Here is a 20,173-nt window from a genome sequence, read left to right as displayed (position 1 = left end):
AATACAGCATAGTAAAGTTTAGTGTAGGAATACTAATTTTCCACCACCTTTCAAGACGAGCTTTAATTCCTAGCCTTTTCGCCCACCCCTACAGAGTCCTTGGCCTCCGACCAGTGACTTCCACCGACCAAGGAATTAGAAATATATATAAGAAGCAAGATTTGAAATGGCATCTGGACAAGAGCAGTGCGGAGACAGAAGAAATATCCAAGTAAGTCTGCTATCTTCATCGACGCTTTTCTACGTCGACATCAAACACATCTCCATAAAACACGTTCTAATTGCCAATCAGATAAACACTGCCAACGAGATCCTTACTGAACTTCATAGGCGCATGATCTACGACGCCACTTGGTGCAGTCACGGAGGGGAGAAAGAACCGCCGTTTACAGCATATCGAGAACCACCAGACTGAGATTCGTAAGATTTCTTAAACGTCCCAGGCAAAAGAAACAACGCAACTCATAGAGGTAACTGCTGTTGCAGCCGTTATTACCTTGGCAAGGATAGTGTTTTGGATTCCCGAACCTCTTCCATTCAGTATGGAGTGCTGCGGAAGTACGAATTAAGGAACGTTCCAGGGATAAAGAACGACGACGACGAACAGGCAGAAGGGTACGCCCGCCCGATAGAAGCAGCACGGGTGGAAGCTCACGTATCTCTACCCCTATCTGCTTGTTGGTCTAGGATTGACAGATACCATGCTTCAGCCGCGCTAAAGTGAGGCTATGGCTATAGATGTCGTGGAGGAAGGCTTTTCCCCATCTAGATGAATCGGGGAGAATACGACACTACTAGGATTCCTTAAACCATGGCTAGACAGGACTGGTGATCAGGAAGGCGTATGCCACAATATTGATCTGACGCTACAACTGAGATATCCGAACCTATGAAAACAGTTCAAGAGCTGCACCAAGTGCGCCTAGAGTCCAGAGTCAGACCTGGAAGGATGAGATGAATGGGAGTACAGAATTTAAGAAGTGAAATTTTGGGGTAATTATATTATACGGCAATTATAACAGTGTCGACGCCACTAGGGGAAAGGACTATAAGTGCGCAAAAAACATAGGCTATTACAGGTATTGTATGCATGGCAATGAATGGATATTGACTTGAGACTCCTTCAGAATTGTAGACTGCAAAGTACGAGAAAAAACACTCTATTGACAGACCCTCAGGACGTACGGTCACGTACCTAGCGAATAACATTGTGCATGAGCTTTGCGACTGATACCTTTGCATTCTAGACTATTCTTACACTATTCCATGATATCCTCTCATCCAAATCGTCAGGTGTGCCATCATAGTTTCCTCTCTAGTTCGACTCATAAACTTATCATCAAGCACTCCCGTCCCCAATCATGAAATACAGCGTCGGTTCATTCATTCGTAAATGGTGCGCCACTTCCCAATTCATCTTTACACAAGAACATTGGAAGCTCAAACCTTGCTCTCCGTCTTCGCACCCTCCACGGCTTTATCATCCTTCGAGAAGTTCAAACTGACACTGTTCACACAATGCCTCTCATCCGTTGGGGTATTATGTCCCTCCCCCTTGAACACATGTCCAAGATGGCCACCACAATTCGAGCACACAATCTCAGTCCTCTCCATCCCAAACGTGCGATCAGTATGACGGGTCACAGCACCTGGAATACTGTCGAAATAGGCGGGCCATCCACAACCGGACTTGAACTTGTGCTTCGCTGTGTAGAGAGGCTTTTCGCAGCCGGCGCAGGTGTACACGCCTTCTTCAGGCATGTGCTTGTCATATTTGCCGGTGAAAGGAGCTTCTGTTCCCTTTTCTCTTAGAATACGGAACTGCTCTATAGAAATGATATGTTAGCAGGGACTGTGTAAGCATGGGTGGCGGGGTATGGTACCTTTGTTCAGCACAGCTTGCCACTCATCATTGCTCTTCTCAAGCGGATAAGACATCTTGTCGGAACTGCTGGAGCTGAAGAAACTGGATAGGAAGGGTATGGTTGGCATTGACTTGAGAACGGTAGCCCTGGAGAATGGATGTAGAGCTTTGTAAGATGTTTGTGCTGAAACGCGGGCGCTGTAGTTGCTTAATGTGTAGAAAGTCCTGACGATGGTAGGGAATCTTGGGATGCGCATATGGAAGACTTTATAGAAGACTTTATAGGAGAGAGCACAGGGAGCAGTAGGTAGAGAGAAGTACCTAGGAAGAAGTTTGGAATCTTACAAAAGTCGTTCAGCTTCCTGAAGAAGTATTTGAAATAATGATTCCAGTACTCTTTTGTCCGCGCCCCGCCTCCGCCTCGACCGACGTCACTATTCGCCGACCAAATTCCCCACCACACACCCACTTCCCTGATAGCGCCACCTCATCCCAAACACACATTGATGTGGAAACAGATGCCAACGCCTACGCCCACCGCCCTTCATACAACAGGACGGCAGGCGGGCAGTCACTTCTCGCAGATCTCGATACCGCGTTTGTGAACCTCCCCGTACTCGTAGCTTCATATTGATTACATATTCCAAAGCCCACCATGAATTCACGAAGAGCGCCAGATCCCGCCGCCCAACGTGCTGCCCAGAACACGCAAACTATTAAGAGTCTATTGAAGCTCGAGGGCAACAAGACGTGTGCTGATTGCAAAAGAAATAAGCGTAAGGTTGGATCTAACCTGTATATCCGTTTCTAGCTGACCGTCCCAAATAGACCCAAGATGGGCAAGCTGGAACCTAGGCATATTTGTCTGTATAAGATGTTCTGGTATACACCGAGGCATGGGGACACACATCAGCAGAGTCAAGTCTGTGGATCTCGACTCGTGGACCGATGAGCAACTGCAGAGCGTGTTAAAATGGGGCAATTCGAGGGCAAACAAGTATTGGGAGGCAAAGCTAGCACCTGGACATGTGCCCTCCGACTCGAAGATCGAGAACTTTATCAGGACGAAGTACGAGTCCAAGAGATGGGTTATGGATGGGGAAATTCCAGATCCAGCAACACTGGATGCCGATGGAGACGACGATGTGCCCTTGAGCCTGGTAAAAGAGAAACATGCTATCGACCGCTCAACATCGCAAAAGGGTCAATCAAGTCAGCCAGGCGGCTCCTCACAGATTAGGCGGGCGCCTCAGCAAGATCTTTTTGGAGATGGTATTGGGCCTCCTCCAAGAGCAACTTCTGCTACGGCAATACCTTCTAGACCTCCACCAAAGGCTGATCCTGCGCCGCCAAAGCAGACGAAGCCCGCGGACTCGCTGCTCGGATTAGACTTTTTTGGTACCGAAGCGCCTCCTCCCAATCGACCAATGAGTGCAGCATCGACACCGGGCGCTCAGTCACGGCCAGATCTCAAGCAATCTATCCTATCTCTTTACGCCTCCGCTCCTCGACCACAAACCCAGCAACAACCGTCTCATGCAGCTTCAGGGTCATTTGGTGGTATGCAGTCGGCTCCCCCGATACAGCAACATAATACATATGGTGGAATGAACGATGCTTTCAGTGGTCTGAGCTTCAACAGCTCTACTTCCCCAGTATCCCAACAGTCACAGTTTCAGTCCCAGTCCAAACCCAATGCATTCTCGGGCTTAGGCAACATTTCGAGCCACCAGAAGACACCTTCTCAGGTTTCACCGCCACCCTTAAGTGGAGGCGGCTTCTTCGATACCAAACCAGCCCAAATACCCGCAGCTCAACCCCCACAGCATTCTCGAGGATTCGGTTCTTCCAGTGGCTTTGGTGCTTTTGATTCGGCTCCAAACATGTCTCCAGCAATTTCATCTAATCCTCCACCTGCGAGCTCGGCTATGGATGATCTCTTCGACTTTTCTACTCCAGCAGCTCCATCGGCCGCTCCTCCAAAGCAAACTATTGCCTCACCAATTGCAACACATTCATCCGTCTTCAACCTCTCACAACCAGCACCAAAACCTCAACCTGTAGCGCCAGCAGCAGCAATGAGCGGTTGGGGTAATAGCGATGATTGGGGATCGAGCAATGCCTGGGATGCAAAGGCCAGTCCAGTTATGAGTAAACCGGCCCCTCCGCAAGCTAGCTCAGGTGACTTTGGCTGGGGATCTAGTGGAACTGCATTGGCAAATCAGAGCATTGTACCAGGGGGTGGAGGAGGCTTTAGCACAGCAAGTGCTGCACCACCAAAGGTTACTGTAGACGATGAATTTGGTGGATGGAGTAGTGCTGCACCAGTTACTGCTGCAGCTGGAACACAGCCAAAGCCTGCCACTGGGTTCTCTGGGGCTGGCGGCGAGGATTTGTTTTCGAACGTTTGGGAATGAGGGATGGGCTGGAATTGATGAATTTAAATGAACAAGCGTTTGGCAAGCAGCCATATTGCAAAACAAAAAAACAGATATAGAAATCAAAGAATATCAGCAGCACGAATACCAGGTTGTTACCATCACACATGAATACACGTGCCCCTTCTTCAATCTCAACGGCCCACGGGCTTGTATACATATGGCATTACCTGGGGTGGGGGGGTTCATAAGTTCTTAGCTCACTCATCTGGGAAAGGCAATAGCAGCAGGTATGTAGTCAAGGCCAGAGATCATAATCGTGACCACACCTTTGAAAATCAATTCGGCATCCCATCCATAACGCCTATGCTATGCTTGTAGTATGTCTTTTGTACAATGAAGTACACGATCGTTCCATTATACATCCGTCGTCTTTCGGCCTCCCTGAGCCCATCCTCCTGGCTCAAACAAAAAGCCCCCATATAAACCAGAGCAGTACCACGGTACCTACAATCATCCCGGCGAGTTTGAATATGGCCACTTTGTTCCCGCTTGCTGCCATTCGGCCAAGTCGTCCCGCGGACCCTTTTAGAGAGGTGCTCATAGAGGAGAAGGTATCGGACTGTGAACAGAATTAGCACTTATCCACACAAGTCGACCTTTCATTGCCATCTTCTCGGTTCCTAATCCACCTTGGAGACCCAAAAAGGGGTAAGACGAGTTTGACACCACCACCGATAAGGTAGAACTTGGCAGAGGACCAAACGCATACCGTATTATCAATAACATCCTGCGACCTCGCATTATCATATATATCAACCGTCACCCCCCTCAGCGCTGTCACTTTGGCCGAGAGTTCTGATAGCCGGGAGTTATTTTGGCGCTCGCGCTCGTAGGCGTCTGACATCTTGCGTATACTCTCCGGTGACTAGTGACTTCTTTGCGTATGTATGTGCTCTTGGCAGCAGTTGCGCCCTTTGGAATAGAACTTTTCTTGGTGAGGAAAGGAGAGAGTGTGGTGGATTCTGCGGATGTTTCGAGGTGTCTTTGTCCGCGCAGAGGCGCCCGAGCGTTTGCTGGCTTTCTCCTTGTTTTGAATTGCGGGGTTGTAGTATTAACCTTAAAACGTAGAGATGAGGAGGCAAAATATCACTGTCGTCATAAGTAGTTACTCTTAAAATCGCATCAGGAGAATACTGGTGAAGTCCGCGTGGTTTATAGAGGCTGAGCCACACTAGCCTTCGATTGTGGCTGATGAGCCATCGACATCATGAAATGCAGTACTCCGTAGTAAGCCATCTCCTAACACAGGCACCGATTTGCTCGTCCACAAGCCCTCCAAGACTTTTAGAACAGCTACATACATATCTTGCGCGGAGAGGACCACGTTTGCATATAACAATATAATACGTTTGGATATCTTCAGACCTCTCGGAAGACTTGAGATCTTGGAAACAGCTTTCTCAAGCTACTCGCATACCCCACTACACAACTCTCGGCGCAAAGTCACCACAGACTTCCAACACTCTTCTCCAACTTATCTGAGGATCAGAATTGAACATGGGGATCCATAACCCTCTTCCGTCGTCTATGGCGTGTAAGTGCTCTTGCTCGAGGAGCTCCTAACAATCTGAATAGCTGACTGATCCCCCACAAACAGCGGAGTGCAAGAAATGTGGAAAGATTCTAGCATCCTTTGTTGATCCACGACAAGCATTCGGACCAGATAAGATCATTCCTCCTCAAATCCTCGCAAACGCAAAAGTATATGGACTCCTTATTTCTTCGTCTCCCTCCACAATATCCTGCCCACGGAGATAACAGGCAACTAACCGGAAGTACAGGGACTCGCAATCCTGACCGTAATCAAGGCAGGCTTCCTCGGCTCAGCACGATACGGTAACGGTATTGTTGTCGCACGCCTTGCAGACGGTAGCTGGAGCGCTCCCTCAGCCATCGGTACTGGTGGCGCGGGTTTCGGTGGACAAATCGGTTTCGAGCTCACGGACTTCGTCTTTATCCTCAACGACGCCGCGGCCGTCCGGACATTCTCGCAACAAGGATCCCTTACACTAGGTGGAAATGTGTCCATTGCTGCTGGGCCTGTAGGACGCAATGCTGAGGCGGCTGGAGCAGCGAGTTTAAAGGGCGTAGCTGGTATTTTCAGTTATTCGAAGACTAAAGGCCTGTTTGCCGGAGTCAGTTTGGAGGGCAGTGCGATTATCGAGAGGAGGGATGCGAATGAGAAGCTTTATGGGCAGCGCTATACTGCGAATCAGCTCTTGGAGGGTGCGGTGCGACCTCCACCTGCAGCTCAGCCACTTATGGCTATTCTAAATTCAAGGGTCTTTGCGGGTATTCCAGGAAACGATGCAGGGGTTTACAACGATGTTCCAGTTTATGATGAGAGACACGATGATGTGGTCTGGGAGGGACGGCGGGGGAGTGCGATGGGAGAAGGTGTAAGGAGAGATCGTACGGGAAGCGCGGGAAATGATGACTATACCTTCAGCGACAAGCCAAAACGCGCAAATACCTGGGCAGACGATATTTATGACCGTCCAGCAGGCGGTCCCTCGAGGTCCAGCACTTTCAATACGAACCGTGCACGATCAGGAAGCGGGTTCGATGATGACTATACCTACTCCGACTCTCCTCGCAGTCCAGCAGGCAGCGGCAAAATAGGACCAGGAAGACCAGCGGCACCAAAACCATTGTTCCAAAGCAAAACTGGTGCTCTGAGGACTAACGAGGCCGTTGCGCTTTTCACGTTCGATGCAGACCAGCCAGGTGACCTGGGATTTAAGAAAGGGGATATTGTTACCGTCACCAAGAAGACCGAAAGCAGCAATGACTGGTGGTAGGTTTTGTCCATGGCTTTTGAAACTCTATCTAACTCTAAACAGGACTGGCTCAATTGGTGGTCGATCAGGCATCTTCCCTAGCAATTACGTCCAGATGAAGTAGACAGTTTCTATCTACCTCTATCCACTTTGCCAGACAAACTTCATATCAGAGCACACTTACGTACATTTTCCTTTCTCATCAATCATTATAAACGAGTACAGCAGTGTCACGTTAACATTTCTATTTCCGGGAGAGCAGATGGAGATAAAACACAGGCTTGGTGTAGCATATAGGGAGAGGAGTTTGGGGTTGGGAATTACTGGATCAAGCCTTCCTTCTTATTATTTCGGTTCGTTAGTTAGCGGGTTGGGATTAGTAGCTTTATGAATAAAAGCAGAGATATTATCCAGCTGGAGAATGTTTTTTGTTTTTTGTTTTTTGGTTCTAAATTGGAGAAGTACCGAGTTGGGAACTCGACGTCCATCACTCTTACGGAACATGTTTACCCTCTTTTACCCCGACGAATCTACATGTCCTTCACAATGCCACGGTTGTCCCTTTTCACATATCTCAATCAAGTTCTACCACTTAGTAAGAAAGATGCGTATCTCAATAGTGATGATGTGGCCGTCCCCACCGGATAGCACATGGTATAAGCTGCCTTTAATATCAGACTCTTATTCATTCTTTCTGATATAATCTTATAAGGCTCCCAGTTTTACTCTACCATTTCTGATACTCATTGCGGATCTGCCCATTATCTGGGCTACCATTATATTCTAATCCTTGACAGACATAACTTGCACACAAATAAAATCAAGTGCGCAATTTGATAATGTTGACTTGGATTTGGATGATGTTTCATGAGAAATTGGGCCAGAGTTCTTGGGAAAGGGGTACAGTACATGCCGGGTATCGAGTTGCATGACGAGCAGTTGCTATTTACCAAGTCGTTGCATATATGCGTGGCCGTTCTTTCACTGAGTATATTATCAATGATGCTTTATCGAAACGAGCTATTTGTATAGGTGAGGATGTTAAAAGGAGGAGCTGGAGGAAACTGTTGAAATGTAAAATAAGATATCAAGTTCAAGATAACCGAATAGATTCCACGTAACAAACGTCTGGATACTAGTGCAAAAAAGGCGTTTCATGACAAATTACTTACTTGAACTAGACATCTATCTCATAGGAAGATCCTCAAACTATGACAAACGGAAAGAGAGCCCAAAACATCACTCATCTCAACACTAGTTGTCCTTCATACATCCATCACGAAAACAAGCCCGCCAAACCCAAACGCTTCTCTTCAATATTTCTCCTCCGTAACGCGTTCCTTCTCCGGCGCCTAGTCCGCAATAAGGCCAACTCAGCCTGCGGTGCATATCTAGGAGGGGGCATAGTTGTTGGCTCCGCTGGTGGTGGCTGTCTATTGGGGCCATTATACCTCCGCATCCACTCCCGTCCCATCATACCCCAACCCCTCTCGATTCTATGCTCCAGTGAAGGCGGGATGTCCCTAAGCACATTGACAATCAGAGGGTTGGGATCAAAAGGCAGTAATCACGTTGGAGGTATCTCAAGGGGCGTCCAGTCGATATGGTCAGCTTGTTCCAGCATACATGCGGTATGCATGTATTCGCGCACCCAGTAGCTGCCTCGGCTGCTGCTGTTGACTTCTCTGAGACTGGTCGGTTGCTCGGGAACGTCGTATAGCAATCTTGCTGTTCTATTGCCTCTGTTTTGGTATTGATAGAGCCCGGCATCTTCATAGCCAAAAGCGTTGTGCTGCCATTCGGGAGCAATCGCAGGGTCTTCGGGGTCAAGGCCTAGGTTTTGAAAGTTCAATGCCGGGGCGTGCTTGCATGTGGGACGGGTAAAGAGATACTTTCCCGGGGCGTCCCAGTACTTGAAGATGCACTTCAGGTGGAAGACGTGTTCGATTTTGCAAGTAAGTTGGACCGCAGTACTGTCCATGGTATCCCCTCCGGCATATTGTTGGTGACAAATACCGCAGGCTAGGAACTGCGAAACTCGAGCCCACTTATCTGTGTAGTCAATAGGTGTAATTCCAAATAGCTTCTCACCGAGGTTTTTTGTACCCTGTCGGCCCTTGATGTAGTGGATTGTCCCCTTCAGGATTATTGCTTTTCATCGCTTTATGCCATTCTTTGATGGCCACCTTCATCCACCTATTCCCAGTTGTTGTCGAATCATAAAGTTGGTACATTTTGTCCCTATCGCAACAATCAGCATTGAGACATGAAATTCAAATGCACAGCAGATGCAATACTCACCATGGTCGAAACCCAGGTTGCCAGTCCCTGAATAGCCTATAATTGCGACGTTGACGGTTAACAAGCGCGATATCGCCAAGTACTGCATAAACGTAATCCCAAGAGGTTTCGAACTCGTTGAAGTAATATGAGCCCTCTGTGCGCACATTGACCGCACCGATATAGGTTGCCTCGTTGTTCATTAAAACTTTCTTATTGATAAGTTTGTCATCTATGTGCTCTGTGGTGAGCGCCTTTTCAAAGCTTTCCTCCTTCGCGAGTAGATCCACTACTAGGCGAGTAAGAGACTTCTCCCGTTCAAGACTTCCTCATATGTCTAACTCGTATTAGTGAAAGTTCGGAGTAGAGGGAGTTACGTGATGCGGTATCGAAGAGGTGATATCGGAGAAAGTCGTGGCCTACAGTGATCATTTTGTCTAAGATTCTGGTGTCATTCAAATTTTGGGCGAGAACTTGGTCTTCCCTAGGTGGTGGTCTTGACGACGAAGTAGAGGTTGCGCCAAATTTCTCTGCTAGGGAGGGTCTTGGTGTAAAAGCGACCTTTGCCATCTTATCTAAGATTACTATCAAACTGTTTCTGACGCCGATCACCCATTTGAACATGTCGCTAGCTGGATCATCTTCATCGAGCATATAATAGTCTCAATTGTGTGACCCGTGGGCTGAATATTGGTCTGCCTTGATCCTGTTAACCTCGTCTTCCAAAAATACGCACCCAAGAATATAAAAGTTAGCTAGGTCTGTGAGATTTTTATGATCTTGTAGTATGCGATTGCCTGTCCGTTGCTTATACTGCCAAAGGCCTTTTTTATGAAGCATGCGGATCCAGAGTCGCTGTAACTTGCGTTCATAGATAAGATCTTTCGAAAATTTTGGGTTAATGTGAGGGCTCCAAAGATCGAGTCCATCTGGACGAGGATATGCCAGCAATGGGTCTTGTCTCTTGTCCAGGAAACGGTCCACTAGTTTCAGGGCATTGCCAGCATTGTAAATGGAAAGAATCTCTTGGAACTTCTCTCCTGCTAGTCGTTCTGGTGCTATTTGCTGCGCGGCTGCAAGCAGCTTGTTCACCCGATCCGTGGCCATCATAATGGTGCCTGGATGCCGATGCATCGGCGGCTTGTGATGGATTCGTCGATCTTCTTTCCTCCCCTGTAAAGCATGGTAAATTAGCTTTCAAGTTTCGTAAATAGGAAGCTGCGGGGCGCATGACAATGGTAGACATTTAGTCTCGAAATTGGCCGGGACGGGAATTAGATGAAGTTTGTGTTCTTACACGGCGGAGATCAGCGTAGTGCTCAAGCTGTCCTTGAAGATAGTCCATAGACTGTGCAGGAAGTGTTCTGTTAACTTCTGATGCGTAGGACATTATATCTTCAAAAGCCTGCTCAAACGTATGCTCGCGCCCGGTAGCCATTGTGGTGAATGTTATCCCTAGACAACCGTTTTTGCAGATACAGTAGTACTTGATAGTTATAAAATTGAAGATTATGCGTGTTCGTTTTGATAATCGATGTCTCTATCACTGGACGACGAAAAGAAAGACAAGCAAATTTGGGAGTACGACAAAGACATCGAATCTCCCATTAATAAAATACGCCGCATTCATTCACCAGATCCCACTGGAGATTTGGATAATTATGGACTGCCTTTAGCCTCTTTGTTGTTACAACCATTGCATTCGGACTTGGCCTTTCTTGAAGGTCCAGCCTACGCCTCAACGACAGTATTCAGCTCTCTTCAAGGTCTGTTAAGCAGGAGAAGTTGGTAATAAACATCTCGAAATCCGCAGAAGACCGATGCGCCTCCTTTATACAACTTCGAGGGGTGCGACGCGAAGTAAAATCTCATACGTGATTCGAACTTAGACGCGCAACCTTGCGCTTCATAGTGCACCGCTAGCAACTTTGCTCTGGTACGAAATGTTTCAAGGCTAGAACAGACTTCCAACATTTAAGCCGTGTAAGAAATTGACACTGGTACGATCGTTCGTGTTCGTTCCAGTGAGCTGTTGATGAACACCGGAACTCTGGGAGGTTGGATGTATTTAATGTTTAATCAATATATCTCACCCAAAAAGGTTTAACACTACGAAGCGTAGAATTATTTGAGTGGAAGGAGAAGGATTCTAGAACAAAAGAAGGTTAGAACGAAAGGTATCAACGCCACATCCAATTGTTAATTGCAAAAGCAGTGATGTTCAGATAGAACGAACGTGCTCTGCGTGTGCTGGCTTCAACACATGGTACAGTAGCTGCATATGTTTTGCGTATACTACTCAACAGTCTGCACGATCGATGCTGCCGCACTCCTGCAAGTCCTTGGATGTTTCTCACCGCTATCCCCTCCGTGGTTCGGAGTGTGGTGTGGTTTGGTGTGGTTTGGTGTGGTTTGGTGTGGTTTGGCGTGGTGTGCTCGAAAGTGAGGAGGAAGGAGGGAGGAAGGAAGGAAAGCTATCCATCTCAACACCGACAAGAATTGAAAAAGGAGGCCCATATATTCGTCTTATCCCCACACATATTCGTCTGCTGCCTGTCCCGCATAGCACAGCATAGCGGTGCGGTATAAACATAGAAATCGACAAGGACAAGCTTGACACTACGGAGTAGGTAACCGAAGAGGCGCTCATATACTTCGTACCTAGGCCTAGGTATACCTTACTGTACCGGCCCGGGCCTTGTCAGCGCCGGTACAGTAGGGCGTGGCGTATTGCTGTCTCATCTCCATTTACGACAGACAAGCTGAACGTCTATTCTCCATTTCCATTTCCATTTCCATTTCCATTTGCATCTCCATTTGCATCTCCATCCGTCTCCATCCTGGCTGCAAAGCTTTCCCTTTACCATTAGCAATAGACTCAGGTACCTACAGTACAGTACCATACCTCGCCCCACGCCTGGCCTGGACGTATCCCGTGGAGGCTCACACCGCCTCACCTCTTGGACGTCGTCTCATCTGCGGCATCTGCAGCCTTTGCAGCCTCTGCAGCCACCAATGCAACACCCCCCACGGGCTTTTATGCTCTTGCCCTATTGATACAATTCGAATCGACCATTACTCTATAATCGCTCTGTACTCCGCTGCGTAATCCTGGTGCCGGCCCCTAAATAGCGCTCTCATTACTGTACAGTAGTGGCCCATATGATCCGCACGGGTGCCACACAGGCCCACACAGGCCCACACAGGCCCACACTTGCAGAAGCTACCCTGAGCTCGGGGGGCTACTAGTCCCTGCGTCCCTTCCTTATCTTAGACTGGTCTGCAAGAAATTGTTGACTGATTCTTTTCACTCTTCCTCCTACCTACAGTACGTATACTGCAATCAATCTTCAACTTCGAGCCCTCTTGTCCTGCCCTGCCCCAAACCCCCCTTCGCCAGATCTTCTTGAGCAGTGTTCATTTATTAGACTTTTCTTGTACGGTATTCATTAGAATTTAGACTTTGTGCTTGTCTTGTTTCCTTTGGAGATTATTAAGAGAGAGACAGACAGGAAGACCAAGAGCTGGGATTCCTTCTGCTTCATAGACCGCACTTGCAGCAATTCCCACCTTAAAAATATCATCCGCAAAACGTGCCCGGCAGTATTTGCAGGTTCGTCATCCATGTTTCTTGGAAACTTTAGAGGATACTTTCTAACGCGTAACAGCCAGATTCACCCATACCATACCATACCATACCAGTCCGACGCTCTATCCGTAAAGGAATAGCTGTAATAGTCGGCAGTCCTCTTCTCTTCCTAATCGAGCCTCAAAAGAAAAGCGGTCGCTACACATACCTTTCGAACAGTGCACTTGCCATATCCATCTGGCAAGCCCTTCCCTTTTTTGCATTTCGTTGGCACACGTCAACTCGCAAACCCATACACTCTACAATTCCCTAAATTCGAGCCAACAGCCCCTTCACACAATTCTCGCAAGCAGTCTCTACAAAAATAGCCCTTTCCGCAAATATGTTTGCCCGCAGTGCACTCCGCGTTGCTCGCGTCGCTGCCACCCCTTCAGTTCCCAAGGTCTCTCGTGCCGCTTTCTCTGCTGCTACGAAGCTGAGAAATGCCGAGTTTGTCGGCGAGAAGAAGGTTCCAGTTGTCACCTACACTCATGGTGAGGCTCAACGATCGACTTTCATCGTCGACCAGGATCAGGCCAAGTCCGACCCAGACGCTGTCATTCCTTTGAGCCAGGAGGTCTATAATGCCATGACTCCCAGCCTTCAGAAAATGACCATTATGGGCAAAACGGTTATTGTCACTGGGTACGTTTTAGATCCAATCTAATTCAATTCAACTGCCCGATTCTTATGAACATTTACTAATTTTGCATTCGCAGTGCCGCTCGTGGTCTCGGTAACATGATGGCTCGGGCTTGCATTGAGGCAGGTGCTAAGAACATGATCATCTTCGATGCCAATCCAGAGCTCGGTGTTGCCTCTGCGGCTGAACTTCACAAGGCTACTGGCTCCACGATTCCGGTTGAATTCTTCCCAATTGATGTCCGTGATGCCGTTGCTATTGAGCAGGCTGTCGCTGCCATCACTGAGAAGTATGGAGCTCCTGATATCTTGATCAACAGTGCTGGTATTGCCGAGTAAGTCACTGTCTTTTTTGTTGTATTTGATCTTTACCCCCAATATATCAGGCTACTGCTCCTCGGAGATGGTGAATCTGTACGTGCCAATTTCTGACCATCAACTGACGCTATACAGCTCCAACATTCCGGCTGAGAAGTACGACCACGAGATGTGGCGCCGTCTTATTGACATCAACCTGAACGGTTCATTCTTCATGTCCCAATCCGTTGGCAAGGCTATGATGGCTGCCAACAAGCCCGGATCCATCGTCTTGGTCGCCTCCATGTCCGGCTCCATTGTCAACTACCCACAAGAGCAGTCATGCTACAATGCATCAAAAGCTGGTGTTATCCAGTTTGGAAAGTCTCTTGCGGCAGAATGGGCTAAATACAACATCAGAGTCAACTGTATCTCTCCAGGTATGTCAACACAAACTTCGGATAATGTATAGCTACTAACAACGTCTTAGGATACATGGACACTGCGCTCAACAACGTCCCAAAGCTCGACGGACAGAAGAAGATCTGGAAGTCCCTGACTCCACAAGGCCGTCTCGGTGCGGTTACAGACCTCAACGGACTCGCCGTCTTCCTCTCCTCGGACGCTTCCGCCTACATGACGGGCGCTAACGTTGCGATTGACGGAGGCTATACCCTTTACTAATCGTTATTGAGGAGCCTGTCGCCGGGTCAAAGGCAGACAGAAGATTTGGTTTCTCGCATACTTGGGATTGTATCTCTAAGTGGAGTTCTTGTTCTCTGGCTGGTTTTGGGCTGGTTATATACTCTTTGGGGTCTGGTTGTTCATAGAGTACAAAAAGTACGCAGAGTGGCGTTAAATAGAATGGCTGGTGATCTACGAATCGTGCCCAATGGATTGTTGTTTGTGCTTTGCATTGCCCAACTTTGACTTGGACGTTATGTTGCTGTTCTCTGGTCTGTGACCTAATCTTCCAATCTTGTACATAGAAGCGCAAGAATCACAGGTATCTGAAAACATTATACCACCTATATGCGACCATCGTGATTAAGACAAGGGTGCTCTAAAACCAAGTCCCTGTTCTTCCAATACTCTTCATCTTTCCGTCTCCCAAATCAGCCTCATCTCGGTACATCCTATCTCGAACCTTAACCGTCTAGCCAGCATTTCTTAACCCGTCTTCATTCATAATGGTTCGACTTTCTATCCACGCTGACAATGACCAGAGCAACATCGCTTTCCTTCGACTGTGGGGATTTCGATAAACAGACAGTTTATAACACAGTCATGATTTAAACAAGTATAAGAAATCTCGGAGACGTCAGTCACGTCGAAAGCTTGGCCTTGGAAGGCTGACATGGCAGGACATGACAGGACAGTCGACCGAGAGATGACGAAGAAAGGCGAAGCGAAGCGAGTCCAAGATCTTACCTATATAGCATACCTAGTGTAAAAGTGTTTGCAGGTAGGTTGTTTATGCTTGCTCTATTCATCCAGCTACCATACCGTAGGGCTCCCTCCCTCGCATGGGAATCATCATACAAATCCATCCGATCCCATCCATCCATCCATCCATTCCTCGTCATCATTTCTGTGTATGTATGCACAAGGTATCCATCCCATCCATCAGTCCATCCAGAAAGGGTTCATTGTTCCAAGAAACCAAGAGGACAAAAGATGATGTCCAAAACACAAGGCATTTTACTGCTGAATGCCTGTCGCTCATCATGATATATCCATCCAGTCATTTCATTTAATTCCATGATCCATCACACATATCAGTCAAGAAAGCCTACTTCTCGAAAAAAAAAAAAAAGGAAAGAAAAAAAGCCAAAGAAAGGAAGAAGAAAAATTTCCACCATCTAGCATTCATCTCGCGATTCGTACGAGTAAATCCTGACCCATGAATCATATTTTCATTTCTGCGGAAGGGATATTTTGGACATGAACGTTAAAAACCCACGCTAAATCCAGCCAGCGTATTGTGCGTGCATTTTTGCAAACGGGTTTGAGAGAGCTTGCTTGTATAATTGATATGCCAATCAATGCCTCAAACGCCTGCCCGAACGCCGATGCTTGCTTATTTATTTGCTGAAATGAGACGGCATGTGATCATCGGAGTGCTTTTTTGTGAATCTTGCCACCTAAAAGGTGTTATGTATGAGAGAGATGGAAAGACGTTCGCTCTGTAAAATTTCATACAAGGCGTTGAAGGGGGGTATCTTATGAAGCGGCTTTCTGAGCCTTCTCTTGTGCGCGTGCGGTTCTCGCCGAGCGGACGAGGGGTGCTAGTTGGATCAAGTCTGTGCATTGTTGCATGAAATTGTGCTTTGAAAGATTAGTGAAATGTAGGTCAACTCTAATGCGAAGAAACTCACTCGTAAAAGATCATGGGCGCTTGCTCTCTTCTCTGGATCAACCTTTAATGCGAACTGCAGGAAGTCTCTGAAAACCGGAGTGAGCGTATGCTCGTCCTTGATTGTTGGTGTACCATTCGTAGCAATCAGATAGAGAGCTCGGAGTGGCGACTCTGTGAGGTATGGTGGTTCGCCTTCTATCATCTCGATGGCCATGATGCCCAGCGACCAGATATCAACCTTCCGTCCATACTCTTTCCGGGTCACGACTTCTGGTGCCATCCAGTATGGTGTGCCAACCATGGTAGTCCGCTTGTTTTGAGCTTCATTGATTTGTGCACAGAAGCCAAAATCAGCTGCGACCAATGTCAGCACGTCTCTGTAAAATATAAAGATACCAACTTACTCAGCTTAATATTTCCATCCAAAGAAAGGAGGATATTATCCGACTTGATATCACGATGGATTACACCCTTGGAGTGCAGATGTTGCAAGCCTTTCAAAGTCTCTCGGCAAACAGAAGCAATTTGGCCTTCAGACATGATGTTGAAAGTTACAACATCAGTCAAGCTTCCTCCCTCCATGTATTCCATAATAACCCACAGTTCTCCAGTTACCAAATAACTGTCAATGAAGTTGACAATATTCGGGTGAGAACTGTCTTTCATAACGAGAATCTCATTAATGATTAGGTCCTTCTTCGGCTGCTGCTCCAGGTTCATCTGTTTGATAGCGACCAAACGGTTTGTCCCTCTCTCGTAGCCAGTGAACACACCTCCCGAGGCACCTTGGCCAATCTTTGTCAGATCATTGTAGATTTCTCTAGGATCTCCTTCGGTACAGATTTGATTCAGGCGAGCCACAATATCGAATCCAGTGCTCTGGCGAGGCCGTTGCCTTGGACGAGGGCCAGGAACAGCTCTTGCTTGTTGACTAGGATGTGGAATGCCATTGAGATCAGGACGTGGAAGTTGACCTTGTATACTTGGCGGAGTAGCTTGGGGTACGCGTTTGCTTGGAGCACGTCCTAGCTGTGGCTGCTGCGCTTGCTGGTGTCCTCCTTGCTGCCGCGGTTGCTCTACCACCTGGTGTTGATATGCAGCTTGTGGAGAATTAACTTGATTTGGGGATGCATATGGAGATGTACCGTTTGCTCGTGAATTAGAACGTGACCTGTGTTCTTCCGGAAGCATAGGCGATGCATCTGACTGGGGTGGAATATAAGCTAATGCTGGCAGATCTTCACTTTGGCGAGGCATCGATATTCCAGAATCTTTGCCCATCATAGGTGGTGGAGGTGCAACTCTCGTAGGGCCATGGAGTGAGACTGGTGGCCTCGGAGCTGGGCGATTTGGGACAAGACCGTTGGCATCTTTAGGTTGTAGGGCTAGTCCAGCGCCTTGGCTTTGACCCTGGTTTTGAAGTGTGCCGCGAGGTACAGGAGGAGGGGATCTTGGATTTTCAAAACTTGTCTCATGGTTCGCGGGAAACCGGGGGCTCGGAGGCGGACTTGTCATGGATCCATAGTTGGGGGTGTTGAGCATATTTGGTGACAGAGGGGTAGGTGTAGAAGGTCCTACTCGCATCTCTGGTACATTTGCATGGTCGAACTTGTCCCATACTTCATCTGGGCCTTTCTCGGTGTTCTCCTTGTAAAATCCTACGATATCGACAATAGTCTGCGGGTGTTGCTCCTGCTCCTTCTTGGTGATCCCACTATCGTTCAGCATTCGCTGCCATTCTTTCGGTAGTCCCTAGCCCAGTCAACAAAGTATCCCAAAAGGCAAGAACAAGTAAGAATACAACTCACAGTAAATTGACCGGTGTCCTGATCATAACCAACATGCGTCACATGCACGGGGTTCTCTGGCGCAGATATCTTTACTCCTGTCCGCGATCCAAGACCCATTTGGTTCATGAGACTTGAGAAGCCCGACTTCTTTCTGATCATGCCATTCTTGGGCTCCCTGGTCTCATCGGAATATCTCTTTGGGCTGATAAGGACGTTCTCCCCGACGCGGGGGCTGGTCTTCTCACTCATCGCAGAGAAACTCGCCGATTGTCGAAGAGCAGGACTCATTAGGGGGCCAGTGCTGTGGGAGAGGGGCGGAGGTGGAGGCCGTCGTGGTGCCTGATAGCTGGTTTGCTGGGAAGAAGAATCGATGCTGGTGATATGGTTCAAGATGCCAAAACCATCGAACGGCGCGCCAATCAACTCCTGTGATGTCTTTTGGCTGAGGGGACGCGACGCGGAACTGCGATTGCCAGTGTGGCGCGCAGAGTCGGACGGCCCCGCCAGAACTGGGGACGGATGGTTTGATATCTGATGCTCGAGAGAAGAGTTGGATGAGGCGTATGTGGTGGGATTGGGCGATGTTGTAGATCGATTGTGCCCATGCGATGGTTTGTAGGGTGCTGTGGGCGCGGACGGTGCTCTCGCGAGATTGTTGGAGGACCAGTTGGCGTAGTTTTCGGATGATGCAGAACCAGAACCAGATCCCGATCCAGTTCCTGGGGGCTTCTTGGTCAACCGGCGAGGTTTTATTTCGTCCATGATGACGGGCTTCCTTCGTTTGTTCAGGTAATGTGGTGGAAAGCACTTGCTGCGGTTTGAGAGGTGTGGAGCCAATCAGGTGGCGGTGGATGCAGGTAGGGCCGTTCGTGTAATAGGAGATGGCAGGAGCAGAGCAGGAGTAGGCGGCAGAAAGAGGGGTGGAGAGAGGGTGGGGAGTGAATTTGTTACTCTCTCTCTCTCTTTCTCTCTCTCTCCCCCTCCCTTTCTCCCTCTCTTTCACTCTAGCCGGTCCGGCGCTTCAGTATCGATTTGGATATCGCTACGGTATCAACATCAATCAAACTCAACTACAGTAGTATGTCGCTGGATCAATTAATTATATCTATACGAGAACTTCCTTCCTTCGTAGCCCAAGCAAGCAAGCAAAAGAGACACCAGCCATACGCGTAGACATTTTCCAGCTCAGCAAGAATTAATGGAGCTGGTGGAGCAAAGATCCAGCAAGCAGGCATTTACCTGTTGTTTATCTTTCATTGGATTGGGCCTGGGCTAAAGTTTTTCATACCAACCGACCTTTGTTTCTTTGCTTTTTTTCTTCTCGTGCCAGTGAATCTAAGAGAAATAATTACACTTTTACAATACGAGACAGCAAGAGGCCGGTGCGCAATTGAAACACCTTCGAGTCGGGCTCGAGTATCAAGATAATTAACTGTACACTTCGAGCCAAGCCCGCGCGCTACACCCTTCCACAACCACAGCATTTGTATTCCGTACGGTACTCTCCTTCACCAGACGCCCGCCTTCTGCATTCTCTGCAGGGCATCCTGCAGCAAGACCTTTAATCTTCTTTCCATCACCACTTTTGACTTCACTGTCTGGAAATGGCGCTCCAGCTTCCTAGTCCCGAGTTCTTGTTCCAAGATGATGTTTCTAGGAATCCGATCCTTGCTACCTAACTCGTAAGAATGGAGATGCCCTGGCCCGGAGACGTTCGACGACGTTCTACCCGTCTACCTCCAAAACACCAAGTCATCTCTGTCAAAACGAGCATCCTGTTCACCTTGCATCAATGCTGCCGAGCGACCTTTATGGAGTGTTCCACCTTCTGCTGTAAGATATGATATGTATGGCAATATCAATGTTCAAGGATCCCTAGAATAAATCGAGGTAATTTCTTCATCAGTACAGCTCAGCTTCCAGACAAATCATACGATATTAGTACGGTAGTATGCCTCTCAATTCTCGGAATAACCTCCTGGGATATTACAGCCGGCGCTGCGCCTTGGTCCTATCGTAATCCTGCATACCATCCTCGCAAGGCTTGTGAAGTTGTCAAACATGCAGCGTTCCCTTACGGGCCGGCGTCCAA

General features: G+C 48.0%; 6 protein-coding genes across 6 annotated transcripts; 3 read left to right on the top strand and 3 right to left on the bottom strand.

Annotated features, from left to right (window-relative positions):
• Positions 1–1,440: 1,440 nt before the first annotated feature.
• LHYA1_G000235 (Uncharacterized protein) lies at positions 1,441–2,121 on the bottom strand (the record flags this gene model as incomplete). The annotated part of the gene is made up of 2 exons (XM_031145229.1): positions 1,441–1,826; positions 1,884–2,121. The coding sequence occupies 2 exons, from the start codon at positions 2,119–2,121 to the stop codon at positions 1,441–1,443; spliced, it is 624 nt and encodes a 207-aa protein (XP_031009776.1).
• A 398-nt stretch (positions 2,122–2,519) lies between these two features.
• On the top strand, positions 2,520–4,281 carry LHYA1_G000234 (Uncharacterized protein; the record flags this gene model as incomplete). The annotated part of the gene is made up of 2 exons (XM_031145228.1): positions 2,520–2,640; positions 2,693–4,281. 2 exons carry the CDS (start codon positions 2,520–2,522, stop codon positions 4,279–4,281), a joined length of 1,710 nt encoding a protein of 569 aa, XP_031009777.1.
• A 424-nt stretch (positions 4,282–4,705) lies between these two features.
• On the bottom strand, positions 4,706–5,149 carry sft1 (Protein transport protein; the record flags this gene model as incomplete). Its single annotated transcript, XM_031145227.1, has 2 exons — positions 4,706–4,864; positions 5,015–5,149. 2 exons carry the CDS (start codon positions 5,147–5,149, stop codon positions 4,706–4,708), a joined length of 294 nt encoding a protein of 97 aa, XP_031009778.1.
• Positions 5,150–5,802: 653 nt separating this feature from the next.
• On the top strand, positions 5,803–7,209 carry LHYA1_G000232 (SH3 domain-containing protein; the record flags this gene model as incomplete). Its single annotated transcript, XM_031145226.1, has 4 exons — positions 5,803–5,839; positions 5,903–6,006; positions 6,087–7,102; positions 7,149–7,209. 4 exons carry the CDS (start codon positions 5,803–5,805, stop codon positions 7,207–7,209), a joined length of 1,218 nt encoding a protein of 405 aa, XP_031009779.1.
• A 6,127-nt stretch (positions 7,210–13,336) lies between these two features.
• On the top strand, positions 13,337–14,616 carry lxr1_0 (NADP-dependent mannitol dehydrogenase; the record flags this gene model as incomplete). Its single annotated transcript, XM_031145225.1, has 4 exons — positions 13,337–13,638; positions 13,713–13,970; positions 14,089–14,372; positions 14,423–14,616. The coding sequence occupies 4 exons, from the start codon at positions 13,337–13,339 to the stop codon at positions 14,614–14,616; spliced, it is 1,038 nt and encodes a 345-aa protein (XP_031009780.1).
• Positions 14,617–16,155: 1,539 nt separating this feature from the next.
• Positions 16,156–18,891, bottom strand: MST20 (Serine/threonine-protein kinase; the record flags this gene model as incomplete). Its single annotated transcript, XM_031145224.1, has 4 exons — positions 16,156–16,260; positions 16,311–16,645; positions 16,696–18,043; positions 18,100–18,891. Coding segments are annotated over 4 exons (2,580 nt in total), but the record flags the coding sequence as incomplete, so codon positions are not given.
• Between the last annotated feature and the right edge of the window lie 1,282 nt (positions 18,892–20,173).

The sequence above is a fragment of the Lachnellula hyalina genome (assembly GCF_007821495.1).
Source record: "Lachnellula hyalina strain CBS 185.66 chromosome Unknown contig00002, whole genome shotgun sequence".
In the NCBI taxonomy this organism is placed as follows: domain Eukaryota; kingdom Fungi; phylum Ascomycota; class Leotiomycetes; order Helotiales; family Lachnaceae; genus Lachnellula; species Lachnellula hyalina.
Note: the sequence above shows the minus strand (reverse complement) of the source record. Positions and strands in the feature narration are given on the sequence as shown.